The sequence below is a fragment of the Heliconius melpomene genome, chromosome 18 (assembly GCF_056956725.1).
Source record: "Heliconius melpomene rosina isolate 202511_hmr_F chromosome 18, ASM5695672v1, whole genome shotgun sequence".
Lineage (NCBI taxonomy): Eukaryota > Metazoa > Arthropoda > Insecta > Lepidoptera > Nymphalidae > Heliconius > Heliconius melpomene.
Genome location: NC_140406.1, coordinates 4,922,217 through 4,943,258, shown reverse-complemented (window position 1 = coordinate 4,943,258; position 21,042 = coordinate 4,922,217). Strand labels below are relative to the sequence as shown.

Here is a 21,042-nt window from a genome sequence, read left to right as displayed (position 1 = left end):
GTAGATATTTATTCAGTCTTACTGTACACTCCTTTTGTTGTCGAGTTTTTCTATAAAGCTTATGTTGTTTTTTTTTCGATTTATACAAAATAGCAAACGATTCTTTTATTCACTTTAAAGTTTTTGTTCAAACTAGCTAGCTACATAATATTTCGAATTGCTAGTTCAGTATTTATTTTTAATTTTTTTGACATTTGATGAAAAGAAAAACTATTAGAATATTTTTTCAGTTTTTTTATTTTATTGGAGAGAAGAAAATTTTGTGTTTGTTTTCTACATTATATTCTTCATATAGTTTTTCTCCTAGTATTTTATATTGTTATTAATAAATAAAAAAAATAATAAATAGCAAGGAGCATTATTTCTCATCAGTATTATTTGTACACTTTAAATGTTGTGTATTTTTTTGGGGATGACAGAACAAAAAAAAAAGAATTTATTAAAACATTTTTTAATTTTCATAATCACCTTTATATATGTAAACTTACAAAATATTTAAAATGAGTACTTGACTTGGCACACTTTGAGCTGAAACGATTGCTTAAGTTTCCATACAAATATTGTACCTAATTATTTCATACAGTATAAGATTGCTATATTGTGGTCAATTTGAATGAGTTCAGACTTAACTAGTTTCATATTATTCGTAACACTACACATAATCTTATCACTACACATTGTTTGAATATTCAAAATCGACGAACAATTAACGGAGAGTTATTGTTTTCAAATCGTTAGATAAGTTGAAATATACTTGTACTACTGAAATGACTTATTTACAATACGATTCAATAAGCTATAAATAGTTATTTATCAAATTGGCTATATATAAAAGTTAATCAGAAACTTGATATTTACAAATACTGTTGCAAATTGGCACAATTTATCAATTTGGCGAATGGGAAGTCATTTCTAAACACTTAGACACTGGAAATTCACAACAATATTATTGTATCTTAAACCGATATACGATATGGTCTATTTACACGCTAGTGTTGTCGTAGTATATCAAATGACACATGTGTTAAACAATTGTTTATATTATAGATGCTCCTAATTATTGATATTTCAAAATGGTATGAATTGGTGTCATGATATATTTTTATTTACCCAATGTTAGGCTATTATGTGTTTGGGTATTTATAAATGGTTACAGATTAGGTAAAATGCAAGATATAGGAGCATCTACGAAAATCTTAACACTAGATTCGAAGAAGAGTCTTTTCATCACATCTCTCAAAGCAAACAAGACCACCATCCGTGACATGTAATAAACAATTTTAGATTCACTATTAAATTATAAAGTTCAAATTTGGACTTTATAAGGGGCGCGTTTTTGAACCAGACTTAAGATCAAGTGTGAGTCTTTGCCTACACATCGCTCGGGGGCGACGAGGCGGTTTCCTGCTAGTGAAGCTGACTTTTTGTACTGAACCCGTAGTGCAAGTAGGGGGAGTCGGCGCCCTCGCGCACGCCGCCCGGCGCCCCACTGCCCCCACTCGGACACTTCAGCGCGGAACGCAGCTCGGACGCCATCTCCGAACAGAGCGAGGCCTGAACAAACAAATTAATTGTGAAATATGAATACGTCTGGGGACTGAAGAAACTGAAATATTCACTTACCTCTTCCTTCTGCGATCCGTGGTCGATGAAATAAAAACATTATTTATTAATATTGTTAATTAAATATAATATTTAAAATTTTTGATTCACAGAATCTAGCTCTTTGTTTACTCTAGCTTATAACATGTTACTATCTCCATAAAGCGTAATATATATGTAACACATATATGGTAATTTATATATTTTCTATAATATTATATATGCGTGCGTATAAATTATACATATATACGTGTTTTACTGGCTACTACCTGATTGATTGATTCGTATTTGAAACAATTAAATTAATTAAGATATTTTTCAAAGTAATATAATAACATAACTAAATTATTTAAACCTAAAGTTTCTAATAAAAACGCCTAGCCACAAAAAAGATACTTTAAAAATTTTACCAATGCTTAAAAATAAACCTAGAACAAAGTAGAGCGTATTCATTATTTACATTAAAAACAACATGTATAATGGAAAAACTAAAGCTTTTATCAAGAAAAATAGAATAGTATTGTTTTAGTTTACACCAGTTACGTGGAAGCTGTTTGTATAGGACGTTCTTGAGTAAATTTGTACTGACTATTATTATTGAAGATGACTTAATGAAACGGGTTAGGTACAAAAATATAAATATAACACATTGTTTTATTAACAATTTTACGATGTTCCACTAATAGAATATATTTTTTAATAAAAGATTGACTCATGTATTTTTATTTTGTTTACTTTGGGATTATTAATTTTAGCATACTTATATACATTTTAACGTATCTATGAGCGGGGCTTGAACCCACGACTATATAATGACGATTGTAATACTATATAATGATGATTGTAATAGATTAGTTTGAATATTGATTCTAAAAATAATAGGAAATATTACAAGAAAAATATAACTTATTATATTTTCGTTCATTACGGAGAATTGAAATAAAAAAATACTAAAATGAAAAACACGTTAACATACCCGTTCATCCACCGCCACCTTCCGCGATTTCCATACAAACTCACACACTGCGATGACGCACGCCACCCCCATGCCTCCCATCAGCACCACAAAAACTCCACCGACATTCGCTAGGCCCAGTTCATTGGCGGTTGACGAAGACTTCGATGTTTCATCCTGCTTTCAAAACTTATAATAGTAGAGTCTAATAAACGTTAGTATTAGTTTTACGCTTTTTTTTCACAAAGTAATGTTGTCACAGAGAACCTAGTGTTAAGACACTCCGTTCTCCACTCTACGTCTGAATTCATGGAATTGTGCGTTGAGAGTGGAACGAAACGTCGCATTTTATATTGCCGAAGTAAAAAATTGAAAATAATGCATTCCCAGAAGTGGAATGGAGGAGTTGAACCCACAACCATACGGGCAGGCAATGCCTACTGCGCCACTGTATCTATATAGGTATTTTAATTTTTTAACACCAATTGTTAATTCCTCAATTATAAGAACGTTGTGCCCTAAATAATATATTCAAGATGAAAATATCGTAGACACTTGAGAAATTTTCATGTCAAATTTCTGAACTCAGCGGTTTAGGCCAGACTTATTCAAGCAGTTCGTAAATGTTTCGTGGATATACACAAAATACGTATATAAGTATCGAATGCCTTTGTTAAAATGAAGCTTGGAGTAGGATACTGACACGAGAGAAAAGTGAAGAAGGAAATGTCGCCATAGGGCACGGGCATAGGGCACGAAGCAAGGAATATAAAATTACTTTTAGTTTTTAACTATATAAAATGATTTCTACATTCATTATATTTATGTTTTAATTACATTAGATGGTAGTCCGTTCTATATAAATGAATTTAGAGAGCTATTTAGTTAGTGAACTATTAGGGAACTGTTAGTTTCCGATATTTGAAAAAAAATACAAACTAATTTACACGAAATCTAAATTAATAAGTCCAAATAAGTTTATTGCTTCACACTATGTGAATATATGATAAAATGATAATATTTTTTATTTTCTTCTATAATTTATTTATATCGCAATTTTCCATGCTCAAATAAATATTTTGTATACTTAATTAACATTCATTTGGCGCACATTGAGTATACCTGTTAAGGAGATATTAATTTAATAACGTTTCTATTTCATGGTAAATATTCCCAAAATTAAGTCTCTAAGCTTATTTGATAACACAAAGTTAGAATAATGACCATAGTGAATAGAAATTGCTTTTCAAAGAAAAGTAATCGTAATTTCGTTTCTATTTTCCTCTCAAAAAAATTTTCATAATTGCGAAGTGGAATCATTTTATTCAATTTTGAAACATTTTTTATGTAATTATTTGTTCGTGTAATAGAATTTAAAATCCAGTTCGTCTTTATTATTAGTAAATTTATTTTAATATTATTTTCAATGGTAATTATGTCGAAAATAAACAAATAACGAGCGTAGCCACCTTCGTATAATAAAATAGATTTATGCATAGGTAACTTTTGCTCGTGGAGCACTTATAATTCTAATAAAAGTTGAGAGGTCAAGAGGTTGTTCGCAGAGAGTCAATGAGAAAAAAAGTTTTACGTACTCTACAGGATCCACCGCCGCGTTTCTCCTTCCACCATTTTGTTTTTAGTATGTGTAATTTTCCTTCCTCTTGCAGTTTTAAAACAGCCCCGCTTATGGCCGTACGGTATGGTGAATCTACAAACGTAGGCACACGTTAGATCCATGACCGGAACTAATTTGTATTTTGCTGTGTTTTTTTAGCTAGCTAGAACTAAGTATTTCTTTTTAACAACCTTTGACAATTCTATTTGTGCTGTATATTATTTTTCGTGTTTCTTTCTTAATATAACTGATTAATTATATAACACAATACTGTGTATTTATAACTAAGAAAACTCTTGTTTAAAATAATGCGATTTAAATAAATATAAAAAATTCTAAGAAAAGCTTGCCTAATAGTAGCAGGGTAAGGTAGTTGCGAACAAAAAACTGTTTTTACTTTGTTATTCATGAAGGCCGTATACATCATTATATCGAGGAAACTGAATAGATTTCTTTGTAAGGAAAATGTAAACAAGGCACAAATATTTACAATAAGATAGTGATTAACTAAGTTAAATTTAAAAAAATGGCTTTTTTATACAGTTATGACAATAAAGGAATATTATGCTTTAAACAATAGTAAAACTTACTTGGCGGCATAGCTATCCCGTAGCCTTTCGAGTCCAGCATTCCTCCAACTTGAGTGAGATCGCAGTTTCTCTCCACAACATATTCAATGGTAGTTGATTCCATGAGGTAAGCGTAACCACCCTTTCCTCTCATCACCCTTTCTTCTCCTTCCTTGTTGCTACTTGTAAATACTGTCGGACGGGCGGACTCCATAAAAGACCACATTCTCTGGTACGTTGAAAAGTTGGAATCCTAGTGTTTTAGATTTAAAATAAAATACATTACTGAAAATATCTCAGATAATAAAATTGAAAAAGCTTACTTCAAGGTCATAAATAGAAAACCGAATTCAATAAAATGTGATGCTAACTATTGCATCATAAAAGTTTTATGAGCGGGTTTATTAATTTGTCGATCACTTATAAATTAAGAACCAATGTCAGGATTTCATAAGTTATTAGACTTAATAAAATTAAATAACTTTACCCTAAAGAAAGCAGCTGTAGAACCTCCTTTTAAAGCGCCATATTTGATTTTAGTTTGTTTTGCCAAGTCTTCAGCACTTTCTATAGGCGAATCCATACGTTCAACGGTTAGAAAGGCAGCTAAGTTTGCAGTATACGAAGATATCATGATCAATGTGAAAAACCACCACATACCCGCAACCATCCGTGTGGACACCGCTCTGTGTATACCAAATGTATTGTTTTGAAACAACAGCTTGCGTAGACAAGTTTTTCTAATATGGGTAAGCGTAGACAGTAATTAAAATTGTTTGAAAAAACCAGTACAGTACGGCTTACAAATAATGATTTTTTTCTCGTTTTCAATGCGATTGATGTTTACGTCGATTAATAGGAATGTTCATTATGTTTATTATTTGAACTTACTCTTGTGTAAAATTTTGAACAATGGAATAATTTTTATAGAGCATTGTTAAAAAAACATTGCGAATACTCTACGCTTACCCTTATGATGCTAACTACGTACACGTATACAAACAATTATGTCGAAACCCAGTCACCCTTACCACTCGACGTGTTGTTCCTGATTACCACGAAATATCAGTTTAAGTGTCGTTGACGGAGTGACGTGAAAGTGTGTGCGGTTGACGGAGAGACGTGAAAGTGTGAGTGGAACCCTTCACAAAACAGGCATATTTGGATTTTGGTATGAGCTTACCAATAAATAAGGAAATAAAATAAAATCTAATATATGACAATGTTGTATTCATATAAAATTAGTTATTTCTTATTAGAAAGTTCCCAAAAACACATATGTTAGACAAATTTAATTAAAAACAACGATTTATTGAACACGTCTCGTGGCATGAGATCCTGATAAGATATGAAAGTAACTTTGTTTAAAATGTGGTGTCATAAGAAATTTTATGTACCAAGAAAATTCTTAGGCATAATTGTTTGTCCAATATAAAAAATATATTAAGTTGAGAGCGATTTTACAGAAGTTAAGCATTTCTTGGAAGTTCAATAAAATGTAAAATCGGTCTCAATTTAAAACTACTAACTTTAAAACCTGATGCAGCAAGCTATGGATACTATGAAAGCGCAAGTTTATACGTGCAGTGTTCAAACCATTGCCGTATATCAAATTAGCAACTAAATTACAAACTTTTTAGCAAACTATAATGAGAATCCTGAATATTTCAGATTACAGACACGCTACTATTTAGATTAGTCGTCGGACTACCGAAGCTTAAAATTCACAAAGGGCTGTGGTCGCTTTGTAACTAATTACTAAAGGAAGTTCCTTAAGTGTACTCCACAGCCGGAAGCGATTCTTATATAAATAAATAATAACGTTTTATGTTGAAAAAATGATTTAATTTTATGATTAATTTTTACATTTCGATAGTTAATATTATTAGAAACTAAGTATGTTAATATTTTAGCCAAATATATAGCTTATTTTTATCAATAATAGCAAAACATATAAGAAAAAACTTTTTAATTTTAATTTAATTTTGTTTAATTACGTTTTTTCACAATTTATATTTACTTCACTATATCCTATCTAATATTATTCATCATTACAACAACAAAAATTAGCGTTTACTCATATTTACTGGTCGACGACGTTACTAAGGCCGTCTTGACTTACTTCGGTGCGATATCCGAACCTTGCTGCATCAAGGAGCCGATAGTGAACCACAGCGAGTTCAACAGCGTGAACTGATTCTCCAGCACTGGCGGCTCGTCGAGACAGTTGCGGCTGTCCCACTCGTACGGGCTGAACCTGCGCCCAAATATGCCCATTTAATTTTTTTTTGCCAATTGAATATTTTGCCATTTTGTTTTCGTTTGTTCTTTTCATTAAATCTGTGTAAAAGGCAGGGTTGGTAGTTGAACGTTGAAAAGACTGATTTTACTTTTCGAAACAATGACTTTTCGATTGAGCAGTATTTTAAAGTTTGACTAACTATTGGTAACGTTAAAGTAATTTAATAAATTTAAAGAAATTGAGTTATGGGCAAGCCATGGCACTATTTTGTAAATGATTTAAATGAAAAGTGTATTTCATTTTTAGAAACTGTTTTGCTATCTCTTTAAGTAATAAACGATAATTTAATTTACAATAGTTTTTAGTCACGTTAAATTTACAATTGAATTTCAATATATTAATTGAATTGAAAATCATTCAATTGTATAAAACAAAAATAAACAAAATAGATAAATGGCAAAAGATTCAAGATCGATTTTCTGATAAACCCGCATTCTTTGCTGTGGACTTCGCTGAGTTCACTAAAATCCTTGACAATACCAAGTGTATTCTGACAATCATCTTTATTTGCTATCTTACTTGGGCAAAAAGTCACAGCTTTGTTGCATTAGAGATCCGATTGCGAACCACAAACAATTTGATAGAGAAAATATATTTTCCATTTTTTCGCCGTCCGGAGTATGTGTTTGATGCCATTCATATGGAGTAAACCTATTATATTAATCGATTTCTTTAAAACACGTTTCATAAATAAAATCTTTAGTTATAAATAACATTATTTAAATATAAATCAACACAAGTAGTTGCATAATCTTTTACTAATTATTTGGCGTTGTTCAAGCTGAATATAACACAAGACTTACCTGGCAAGTATAAACAGGAGTACTGAAACCCCCAAGTAAGCTGTTGCCATGTATATCCAGACATCTAGTGACAGCGGTGATAAGAAGGAAAACAAATTGGGTGGCTGCTTTATAGGTTTTCGGTAAAGTACTGAAATGCCTAAGTTCATGAAAGGCATTGTGAAGTCGACCACTTGCTCCCTGTCGTAATAAAATAAATTATTGGCTTAAATTGTCACATCCAATAAAATGGATTCCGAAGTGTTCTCGACAGCTACAAACGAAAACGGTTTTATTCTGATTTATGTTGACAACGGTTAAGAGCTTGTTGCCAAATTCATAGTTTAATATAATTTTCATATAACGTATGAGTTTGCTAGCAAATTTAATATTGTATCGTCCCTTACAGTTGATAAGATGTTCCGTGACATTGTTGTTATGAGTTCAAATCAAGATTTTTAGATTTTTTATTTTAAATTAAGATATTTCTTTCTTTCGTTTGCTTCTTTAAGTAATCGAATAATTTTTTTATTGTTACCTCACAAAGTGTATAAAAAAAGTAAAATTTTCTTGCAGACCTTCTTAGTGTCATTAAGGCATAATTTACTTTTGGTAAATAGAGGACCTTACTTTGTATCCCTTATCTGTTATAGATTTAATCCAGAAATTGCTTTTGGTCCAAATTCTCATTAACTCAGATTTTAGTTCAAATATCGTAGGCGTCACTCGGCCCTAGAGAAATTGGCCTTGATAGCTTCTAATATATTAATTAATATATACGTACGAGAAGCTAGTATTACGATCATCCCTATAAGCATATTAATATACTTTTAGAGGTTATAATTAATATTTTATCTTATAGATATGTGAAAAGTTCGAAGTATTATTAATAAAAACACAAATAAATGTAAATTTACCTATCATAAGTGATGGTGAGGTCCGCGATCGCAACATCAGCTCTCTGCTCCAGAAGCTCCCGTATCATTCCGTCCCACTCCTTCGTCTCCCTGTTATAGGAGCCGTATCGACCGTCGGGCGCGAGTTTGAACGTATAATTGAAGCCGAGAACTTTAGATATCTCGTGAATGAGATCAATGGCATACCCCTCGAATTGAGCGTTGCCTGTTAGCTTCTCGCTTGCCTCTCTTCGCATGCAATACGGTGCGCTCTATGATATAAAAGATCTTTTATATTTGGGAACTAGCACTGGAGTTATATAAATTAATTAAATATGTAAATTACATTTTTAGTATAATATTTTTGTCAGGCCAGTTGGGTTGTGGGTTCGATTCCTACCCGAGAATATGAAATATTTTATATTTTCAGTTTTTCTCTCTGATTTCGAGGCAAAAAGCGCAGCGTTGAGTTAAACTCAACACCTCCTCAATAATACCTCCAGAATTCAGCGGAAACTGGGCGGCAAAGTGTCTTAGGCTCTCTCTGCCTACCCTGCTACATGGGGAATACAGCGTAAAGCTAAAAAAAAATATTTTTTTATGTAGAAAACTATTTCATAGCTATCATATGAAATGAATTCATCACAATAGCTTTGTTCATTGTTATATGTAAAGTATTATTTTTGCTATATTTCTAGCAAATTTGTAATTTGTAAATACAAAAACTCATATAAAGTATAATACACAGACTAATTCTTTTTATGTTTTTGATAAAAATATATTATAATATTGTGAGTTATTTAATTCACGAACAATATAACCCTCCGCAATATTGTAGTAATAAAGGCAATTGTTATACAAAGTGATTCAAGTTTGGACATTTCAATAAAACTTTTGTACGTTTTAAAATAAACATAGCCAAATACATATTAGTATAAATATTTATGTAGATGTTTAATATTTATTTGAAATTCCATAACTACAAACAACTTGCAGCCCCCAATTTTTTTGTCGAGAAATCCGGATTTTTCCTGTTTCCTCCCTAAAGACTCATTATGACAAATTATAGGAAGCTAGCGAGCTCCATAGTACTCCATAGCTTTCTTATATTTATTTAAAATCCATTTCATGTACCTATTTATATCTAAATATCTATGATTGCTATACTTGCGTATACATATTTTACATTGACTGTTACAATATAAATGACTATATTTTAAAATGATTCAATCTAGGAGATGGACGGCGATAAATATGAAATATCAACATGAAAATACAATTTTCTAAATTGAAATAAAAATATATTTGTGGTAAAGTTCCGCCTTATACGTATTATTATTCCCCAGTTCACTTTCAAAGGGAAATATATTCATATAAAGCTTGTTAATTTTGCGGATACAGCCCACTTGGGTAGGATTCTTTAGTAATTCAAACGTAGAACTTACCAAAATTGTAGTCACGATGAGGGTTTTATTCTGAAGTATCTCAACTATTTGTTTTTGATTATCTCCATAAGATCTTGTGTAATTTACACCTTCCGAAGAGTTCCAAGATCCTGCCTTTTGAAGGCCTTCTCTTGTTAGTTCGATGATATCAAGTGTAAAGTCGCTTCTAAACCCTTGATGGTCAAACTTTATAACACCCGTTAATCCTTTCATTTCGACCTGCCCAACGAAGCAGCAAGATTGTATAGAAGTTAACAAGTTTATAGATACATACTAATAATATAATAAAATCTATATATATAAAAGGACTTGTCCTCACTGACTGAGGTAAGACGCACGCACAGCCGTAACCGCTGTGCGTAGAAACGTGGAATTTGGACAGATGTTTACTTTCGTAATCTGGACATCCACTAAGAAGGGATTTTGAAAAATTTTAATTCTAAAGGGGTGAAATAGGGGTTGAAAGTTTGTATGAAAAAAAAATTAAATCGGCACCGATTTTTATAAAATTTGAAATTCAGGCTCTTAAAAGTATTTAATTGAACACGTGTTTCATGGTTTTCTAGAATTCTTCCCCTAAGGGTGCAAATAAGGGGTTGAATGTTTGTATAGATTTTTTTTTAAATCAGCACCAATTTTTATAAAATTTGAAATTCAGACTTTTAAAAGTATTTAATTGAACACATGTTTCATGGTTTTCTAGAATTCTCTCCCTAAGGGTGCAAATAAGGGGTTAAAGTTTGTATGGAAAAATCTTTAAATCGCCACCGATTTTTATAAAATTTGTAATTTAGACTCGTAAAAGTTCATTGAACATGTGTTTCATGGTTTATTACAATTTACCCCTAAATAAGCAAGCGAAGCTGCGCGCGTCCGCTAGTAATATATAAAGTGACGATATAATAATTTAATTAAAAATTAAAATTTCTTCTAAGCTTGTTTACTAATCTGTTTTTTTTTAAATAATCATTATATAAAATATATTATTATAATAATATTTACTTACAATTTTCATATAATTAATTAAACTGTATCCGTGGGGCCACGTGTCTTCAGCTTCACATGACAGCGGTCTTACATCGATTTGTTGCGAAGTGTCAAGGTCGTGTAATGCTTTAGCAAACAAATGTACTGCGTCATACATCAGTGCGGTTTCTGTCTGTGAGTTATTTTTTTATCATTACTTGTAATTAGCCACCATATATGTATATATATACAAAAATAACTGCTAATAAAATTATTTAAAATACTAAGAAAACATTATTACATAGGAAAGAAATGTTAAAAGAAGAAAAGATCAATTAAATTCTAATTCAATTAATAATTTATATAGCTTTGTCATATAAATACATCGCATACCAATCATACTAAAGTCAGCCAACTCTTATTCGAAATGCATATAATATGAAAAATAAATTTTAACGTCAAATCGGTAACCATGAAAAAGCAACATTGCGTAAAATAAGACCGCATGAAACGTGGACGTCTGTATGGGATTTGACAACCCATCCTGAATAATATAAGCTCCACTTTATTACTGTGACGAGTAAGGAACGTTGGTATGTGTACCATTTTGTTTATGTTTTAACATTGTTTTAAAATAACTTGTATTATCGATCACAGGAACAAGTAAGTTCAGAAAACACCTAAGAATAGTATAGATCTAGTAATTGTATAGTATATTAAACATAATAAAAACTTTTAATGTTTTATAACACCCACTTACTTTTATGAAGGTCATATTTTCCTGTAACAAAGAAAATTATATGGTCATTTTTACGCGCGTTCGGGTTGTCCTACATATATGTAAAATTATATTACCTTGGATGAAGTGTGCCCCAGTTGGAGTTTCCGACCCTTTCTCGCCTCATCGTACACCCAATCCCGAACAACCCTCTGGACTTCTGTCCTTTCTGGATCAAGAAGCCTCAAAGCTGTTATATTCGTTCCGCCATATTTAAATTCTTCTAGATCGACACTGTGGAGATCCTAAACGGTAACAGCATTAACTTCATTACTATGAATATAACATTGTTATATATAAAATTCGTCGAAAGCTTTCTTACGTGCTAATGTGCTTATCATAAGAAATAAACACTTAGTAAGACTAAAATGAGACTAAAGCTTAGAGTAGGTAAATATGTAATCGATTGACGATAGAAATATTCTGAACTTAAGCTGTATATAATATTAAAAATATAATTTATTAGAAAAATCTAGTAATATTAATAATTTTACATATATGTCATTAGGTTTAAACAAACTGCCGACATTTCACGAAGCTGTGTACATAAAGATGCATACTTGTAATGTAAGTACATATGCTCAATAGAATGCACTTAACGGTGCTGCACTAAAACAGGTAAAGGACACTATCCGAACCATTAACAAACTAGAGGACAACGTTCAATGTAAGAATCATTGATTTAAAAATAGTCTAGATAAATAAGGATATTTTCGATTGCATTTAGAAAATCCATTCAATAAAGCTTTAAAGCTGTTTACGACTTATATGGAAGCAATAAATAGAAACCTAAACGACATTAAATATTTTGTAGTGATTTAATTGTTAGAAAATGTAAGTATATAAATAACAGTACGTCATTAGTAATATAAATTATCATTATTATCATTAATATTTTCACTTAATTTAAAAAAAATTACAATAATCAACAATATTCATGCACATGTACTTTATAATTACATAAATACATAATAATCTATTTACAATTGTGTACGAAATATCAAAATTGAGATACCTATTTTACAGATTCATCTAAGAATATATATTATAGATTTAATTCACTTACCAAAGAAGTGATGAGGTAGCTGTGGTAATCTGACATCATTCCAATCTGTTGTGCTTGCTGTAGCACATCTCGTATTCTCTCAGTCGTGCAATCCAGCACTATATGTGATTCCGCCGAATTCTTTATTTGCTTTAAAAGTGGCCTAAAAGTTGATAGTAAATAAAAAAAAATATTTACATTTATTTTATTAACAGACTTTCTGTAGAAATATACTAAGCATCATCCGGATATTAGAAATCTCAATTCCCAGGATACCAAATAAAACATAGTGTAAGCTATTTGGAAGCGATTGTACAGACATGTTCTAAATCTCAGAGTGTTAACCTGTAATCGTGTGAATCTGGCAGCTGTCGGACGGCGACGGGTAGCTCCGAGGGCCCATGGGCTTTCAATAATTCCTGCAAACGAACTAAGCCGTCGCTGTTTTCATATACTATAGTGAATGATTTCCATCCCCACGCTCGCACCAAATCTACATAGGCCTAAAAAGAATATTTACTTTTAACATTTTTAATTTCACTCTAAGTAAAGAAAAATACTTTTTTAGAAAAAGTATAATTTAAACCTACGCTCTTTTGAGTTATGATACGTTAATTTTCTTTACGGTTTCTATTAAAGTAAGAATATATACTTTTGAAATGATATCACTTATTATAGAAATGTTTATATCTACATATTATAATCTTTTATTCAAATAATAATAAATCTTTGTGCGGAACAGTTAAAGACGCATTGCGTCGTCTCCCAACTAGTTACGAAATGCTATTTTTCTCGGTCCACTTACTCTGCTAAGTGCAGCGGGATGTGGGTAAAGGTTAACGAGACAGGACTCGCGTCTGGTTCGATAGTCCCATCTAGTCTCCAAGTGGGGCAGTTCCATTGTGTCGCAAATAGACTGTACGTGCGCTGCAGCAGGAGCTGATTGGGGACCAAAAATGGCCGCAACACCGCTTCTTAACAAATGACATACTAAAAGAATAATTTAAATTTCAGTATTCAGAGTAAAATGTAAATTAAAATTCTTACAAATATTTATAGTATATTTTTACGTAGTTATCATGAATTACAATGTTGGGCTGTAATTTAGTGGAACTGAAGAACAAACCTCGTTTGGATGCGTGAAAACTATCTTGTGGTGATATAGTTTCTACTTGGGCGAGTAATTTGGCTCGCGGCAATACGGCGCGGTCTGCGTTAACTCTTTCTACGGCGTAGCGAAATGCAACTTCTTGTTTATCATCCTCAGGATGAAATAGGCCCCCTGTTTAAAAAAATCTTTCATTTATTATTTCATGTGCAATACAAACGATATTGTTTCTCTAACAGTCATAACTTTTTAACCAAACGAAATATTAATATATATAATATGTATAATAAATGTAATATAACTATTCAAATTATTAGTACTCCCCAGATTTTACATAAAAGAAAAATTTTGATATGCACTATAATTTCATGTTTGCATAAAGAGATAGATACATACTACATTAAGTTAATTAGATTTCTTAAATATCACGCCATAAACGTCGACCAGACCAAAAATATTAGGTCAAGATGACCCAAATGTGGGGTAAAAGAGCCATACACACTTTAAAATGTACGGCGCTCCCTTTACCGCATTTCGACATTTTTCAGGGTTTCCTTTGATGTAAATTCAATGCTACACACGCAAAAAATGTAAATATTAGTTTTCTAAATGAAATAAATAAAAATAGTGTTAAAAGTTTAAAAATAAAATACGATCCGTAGGTAATCCTATTTCTAATTGTAGTTTCAGATACTTACCTATTCGAATCGTATCTGGTAGAGCAGAAAGATGTCCAAACAATAAAACGAGCAAAACGGCTTTAGCTCCTTTCATTCTGAAACAACGAATAACTATTTGCATTAAACTTTTAAACAGGTTCTACCTTAATGAGTCCAATGTAATTAGACCCGTGGAAAGTTACAATTATTTTCTGTAATGCTAAGTAATATTGTTATTTACTATAGTATTAGAAATAACTATAATATTTTGTATTAATGTTGCTCTTTTAATATATCTTTATGAACGTTTAATATTATATATATTGTTTTACTTTAAAAGTAAACATATAAAAGCTGTCCTGGATATATTTAGTTACAAGTTATTTAATCTTACTCCTTATAAATATGTGTATAAATTCACAAAGATTGTTTTGATGTCAACATGAATAAGATATCCATGACGCGAGCAAATATGTGATGAACATGATATTTGAGAAGGCAAATACAAGTCTAGCTTTGATATGTGTGGACGTAAGAACCAACGCTTGTAATATATCTACTATAGAAACACTTTTAATATTAAAATATATAATTTTTGTTGTCTGTTTTGTTTTTTTCTTTACGCTGTATCAGCAGGATAGGCAGAGGGTGCCTGATGATGAGATACTTCTTTACCAATTTTCCACAGAATTCTGAAGCCATGGCGTGTTGAGTGATTTTGATATAAATATGGTTTTGTAGTTGTACCACTCTTTAACCCACAATCTTAAAATTGGTAACGCCCGGTGGGCGATTCCGACTCGCACTTGACCGTGTTTTTTTTATATGTAAAATGAAAATATACTTTCTCCTTAAGGTGTAAATGCGAATACTGAAGCCTTTATTCTATGTATTATTTGCATTAAAATTAATAATTTAATAAAGTACTCAATAATTCTCTTTCTTCTTTACTATAACAATATTAGAGCATTAATTATGTATTCTATTCAGATGAATAATCAAGATTGGTTTAATCTTTGTCGAGTTTGTGGCCTGACCTTGCCTAAAGAGGTTTAGTTCTTTAATTATTTCATCAATCAAGCTCGCTTTTACTTATTGACGAAATACAAATATAAAATTTCTTAATTCCATCTACCTGTTAAGCGACATTAATATTTTTAATAGTTTCACACTCTATCCCAGTCCCCACTTCCCGCCGAATTCTTGATGGTTAATATTTATGTTGACCTTTTATATTTATTGTTTTTTATATGGAGCGTATTAATTATATTTTTTTACATATTTATATTATATTCATAGATACATACATGTAATGATAAGTTCAATACCAATTAAATTTATTGTTAGTTTCATCGACTTGACATCTCTTACAATATAACTATTAAACAAATTACAATTCAATATTTATTTAAGTACCTGCTATTTGAAATTCTATGTTATATGTTTAATGTGCGTGTGTGTTATTGTATGTATATGTTGTTATATGTGTAGTATGTATGCATGTTATTGTTAGATATGATCCGATTTCAGTTAGACCATTTTTTAATATTTGCGTGCAAACTGCACAGAAATAATTATATATTATATATTAGTGACAAAAATATTAGAAATCATTGATTTGTGTTCAGTTCTAAAAAAATAATACTCGTATATCATGCATGTAGATACAGACAGCCATTTCTCCATTAATGTCACTATATGCATAGATATACATTACCCAAAATATCAGCATTATACAGTGCGGGTAAGTCCTTTTATTGAATATACGTCATCAAATAGCCAATTCTAAAATTTTCATTCGCAAAAAGGGGAAAGAAATTTCAATAACAAAATCGTTGATTTTAATGTACAAAGATATTTCTTTGTTATATATATTAGGTTGATATTACCGCAAAAGCTTCACTGTGACGGTTGTTAGCTTAAAATATTCAGTTCTTTAATAAGATGATGCCTAAGAAAAGCGAAGGCGGCCTTTAGTTGTTATGCTCGTTTTAACGGAATCCACAAAAAACAAAACTGAAATTATTTCCTTTGTAAATACAATTGAGTTCTTTCTTTGTTTGTAAAATTATATTAAATTAAAATTTATTATAAATAGATATAACAAACTTTGACAAACTTGTAAGCAATAATATTAACAAATATTCCCAACGAAAGTTATTCAACAGTAAGTCCTATAAAATCTATTTCTTAGCTCTTATCAAATGGTATAAAATCTACAATTCTAAGTTAACTTGTTGTAGGTACCTGTTGAGTAAATTCATTAGGCTATAATCATAATATAAAACGAAACATGAATGTTAAAAATTACACGAAAAAACAAAGAATGTTAAACTAATATCTATGTAAATGTAACGAGAGCAATATCTACGAAATGTATTACTTAAGTAAGCATTTACCTCAGACGGGCAACAGAGCAGTCGAAGTGGAAGAAATCAATCACGCCGATGAGAATGTCTTTGATCTTTTATTATTTAGGAAATTTAATTATATTAGTGGCCCTAAGTTAAAGAGATTATATAGGAAAATAGATATTTTTCTTGAATTTTTTTAGACGTATCCCTGACAACAATTACATTGGACTAATTAAAGTTAAAATTGACTCTGTTTGTAAAAATTATAATTTAAAGAGTAATAAAATTTCGCTGTGGTTTGTTATACAATAAAATCTTAGCATAATTATAACAATTACAAGTTTTACTTTGTAATAGTATTTGGCATACGTAAATTTATAGCATGCTTTATGTTGATTTCCTTATATTCCTTGCGTACATTTTACTACTGTCATCATATACTTAAATAACTATAAAAAAGCGGAAAGTAGTACAAACCTGTCTGCTGATTAAAGTTCAAGAACCTTTAAAACGCTGGCAACACAAGCCATCATCTTTATAAAATCCTTTAATTATATTATGTACACGTTAACGTTATTCACAAACACGAACAAGTATAGGAGGTTTTCGTTGCATAAATGATGGCAGTGTCCTTTAAAATCGCGGTTTCACTAATGAATTGAGCACAATGTTGTTGTGGGAACTTAATTTGGTTATATTTCATCGAGTAGATATCGATTTACATTCGAGTCGAGTTAGGATTGAGGATATGTAGGCCGTGGCGCGACCGCCCGCCCGCACGGTTAGCGTCCTCAGCCTGCTTTGTCGGGGCAGAGCGCAAGGGCCTTCACTGAGCATGCGCCAACCCTACCCGATCATCCACCGAAACCGAATTTCTAGATTATTTAATTATATTTCAGTCAACATTTTTAATATCACTCCTGAGATAAGATATGTTTACATTTTATTATAAAAATGAAATGTTATTTTTAAAATGTTTTGTTAATGAGAAAGAACCAAATATATTGTTTTATTCGTTTATTTTTATTACATCGATTTAAAATTAAAACAAAATACTAAAGAAACTTTTTACAAAGGTACATACATACATATTTACTAATGTGTGGATTTCTTTAGAAAGTCTTCAAAGGTGCCCATAAATTGTCTTTTCATTATTCACATGACGATTATTTTCGCCCTTTGAGATACACAATAGTAAAAAATGATGGATGCCACGAACAAACTGGCGCGTATTCGTCTCATCTGTTAAATATTTCGCGATTTCTCGTTTCATAACCTTCTGTAGCGATGATCGCCTTTTTGTTTTAAAATAATATGAATACATACTATATATTACAAAAAAATACCATTAACTTATACAAAAAATTAAATAATTTTGTACATTGTAATTATGTATAATCGTGTTTGATAAATATAATTGAATAGCCATTTAAAATTAAATATAAAATGGTGTGAATATATGTGGAATATATATCATAATACCTACATTTCCATAATCTATAGAAAATGTCATCAAAAAAATTTCCAACTTGTAAATAACTACCAGTGATTATTGCTTTTAAAAACAAACAGATTGAAAGTTTCCGCATTATTTAGGCGCTGTACAAGCTATTCTATTGACATCATAAGGAAAAAAACTTATTTTTAAAAATATATGTTACCAAAATTATATTTAAAAATTAATAAACCTACTACCTACTCGTTATGAACTTGTTTCAGACTTCCAAAATTGGCTTCCCTGTAGAGATTGAAAGATACATCTTGGTGTTAGCAGTAGACGTTTTGGCGACAGGTGATGAATGGCTTCAATTTATTCGGTTTAAGAAAACCAGTACCAGCATTAGTGCCTTATTTTAGAATGTAATGAGATTAAATTGTTATAATGTGTATTTATTTACATTTTCTTCTATTTTTTTAATTTACATACCGTGACTCAAATTCAAATTCCATGTTAAAATTCAAATTATTATTTTTTTAAATTTTGAAATAAAACATGTGGCACCATGTGAAGGTTTTTGCCTTCGTAAAGCTTCTGCCTTCGTAGTCTGCCTTCATACTACAGTCGACTATGTCATGGTGGAAATGTCATTGTTGTGAGGTGGAAATGTCAGTGTTGTGAGATGTATCATCAAAATGCGAGGTGCATTAGAGAACGGAGTGTCTTAATAATCCCCAGTGTTAAGACACTCCCTTCACCACTTTTCACTCAACACGCAAGGCTTTATGTGCTTGCCGGGTTCTTTTTGCCTACCCTGCTATATGCGGGATACATCATCATACTAAGAAAACATATAAAATAGTAGAAAATCAAAAACTTAGAAGCTATATCAAGGTTTTAGAACTTTCATATATAGAGAAAAGCAGTATGAAACGCTTCAGGGAATTTAGAATGTTAGGAAAAATATTCTTTTTAGAAATTCCTTCAGCAAGAAGAGCAGTAAAGTTGTGTAAGTTGAACTCAATCCTTGGCTGGCCTTCCTCCAAGAGATAAAACTGAAGTTAGCCGCGACACACATACCTACTTGAAATACTAGGCTATCAATTTTTCGAGCACTTCGATGCGATCATATTCCATATGCAGTTAGTGTAAAACTGTGTAGTTGAAAAATGGAATATCGAATATCAGCAGTATCCACAACTTTTAGTTAAAATTAACTTTTAGTTAAAGTAAACGATGCAGTGTGCTCGATGAGTTGTGGCTGCCGGGAAGCTAGGCTTTCTTAACTTTAGAATTTGAATTCCGGAAGAAAATAATGAAAAGCAAGAAAAAATCCCAAAATCAAGTCTGCGCAGCGGAGTACAGTCAAGTTCAGGGTGGTAACGACTTGTCGCCCGTATAGCACATTTAGAAAATCTTTCAAAATATTTTATGGTAAGAAATTCAGGTACATCATTTCCTCTCTGGAAATTCTGTCTTCTGTCTGGCAATCTTAGAGCTGAGTTATTCGAGATTTGGTAAAAGTGAGGCTACAGTACAATTCACACAGTGGTCGTGAGGGTCAAAAGGTGTCGGTGCACAGGGTGAGAAGCAAAGGTACAAAGTAGGAAAAGCCAAAGTCCGTGATGAACAAACCAGTAATCGTTGAAAATATGAAACAAACGGGAAAGCACTCCAAGTGAAACAAGAAACACACTAATCATTAGACAAGGTCCGTTCCGAGCGTGCCAGTTGAGCACAAAATCGATTGATTTCTTGATATATGGCGTTCCGAGCGTGCCAGTTGAGCACAAAATCGATTGATTTCTTGATATATGGCGTTCCGAGCGTGCCAGTTGAGCACAAAATCACTTCGCCAGTGAAGACAAGGTGTCAGTCACCTGTCAGATCTGTCATTTAAAATATGATTGATTTTTATCGATTCATAAGACACCCTTTTTGTTTTTCCAGTAATTAATTGAAATTTTCTTTATTTACACTGTAAACATGCACAAATTAGTGCTTAAAAAAACTAAGATTATATATTTTTATTAAATATATATAGATTTAAGTATTTTGCTTAAAAAATATTATTAATTTTAGTTAATTAAACATTACTTAATATAAAGATGGAAACAAATGCAGCGGCAAAAATAATATAGTTTTTTTATAAAATGTTTATTTTTACTCATTAAATATATTTTTAGTAATTACGTACATATTACATGCGCGCTATGTGACTTCCATTAGCTAATATTTCAATATTTAATCAGTTGTTGGTATAACATTTTAAATTAGTAAAGAAATTGACTTTTCAAATACGTACCATTTTATATGAAGCAAATAATATTTGATATTTACTATTTGGTTCCGCCACTCAAGAAAAGAAAAGTGCCTCGAAAAGTTCGGCGAAAAGTGAGAAAACGAGTGTCTTAACAATAGGTGCCCTCTGCCTACCCTGCTTTGTGCGGGATGCAGCGTGAAGCCGATATTATATTACAATAAGAAGATTTGGATAAAAAAGAACCTCCATTCATCGGAGCTAT

General features: G+C 31.2%; 1 protein-coding gene across 8 annotated transcripts; it reads right to left on the bottom strand.

Annotated features, from left to right (window-relative positions):
* Positions 1 to 435: 435 nt before the first annotated feature.
* KaiR1D (Kainate-type ionotropic glutamate receptor subunit 1D) lies at positions 436 to 17,871 on the bottom strand. 8 transcript variants are annotated; one of them, XM_085201524.1, is made up of 19 exons: positions 17,557 to 17,871; positions 14,765 to 14,841; positions 14,085 to 14,240; positions 13,764 to 13,948; positions 13,304 to 13,461; positions 12,980 to 13,121; positions 11,991 to 12,158; positions 11,896 to 11,916; positions 11,176 to 11,328; positions 10,170 to 10,388; positions 8,746 to 8,996; positions 7,850 to 8,029; positions 7,566 to 7,697; positions 5,232 to 5,430; positions 4,766 to 4,997; positions 4,153 to 4,268; positions 2,579 to 2,734; positions 1,624 to 1,632; positions 436 to 1,554 (listed from the first exon to the last, which is right to left on the bottom strand). In XM_085201524.1, exons 2-19 carry the CDS (start codon positions 14,838 to 14,840, stop codon positions 1,408 to 1,410), a joined length of 2,700 nt encoding a protein of 899 aa, XP_085057650.1. In that variant the 5' UTR covers position 14,841; positions 17,557 to 17,871; the 3' UTR covers positions 436 to 1,407. The 8 variants fall into 8 exon arrangements, with proteins under 8 accessions (XP_085057650.1, XP_085057649.1, XP_085057652.1 ...); XM_085201523.1 differs by lacking the exon at positions 7,566 to 7,697 and adding an exon at positions 6,867 to 7,001; XM_085201526.1 differs by lacking the exon at positions 1,624 to 1,632.
* Between the last annotated feature and the right edge of the window lie 3,171 nt (positions 17,872 to 21,042).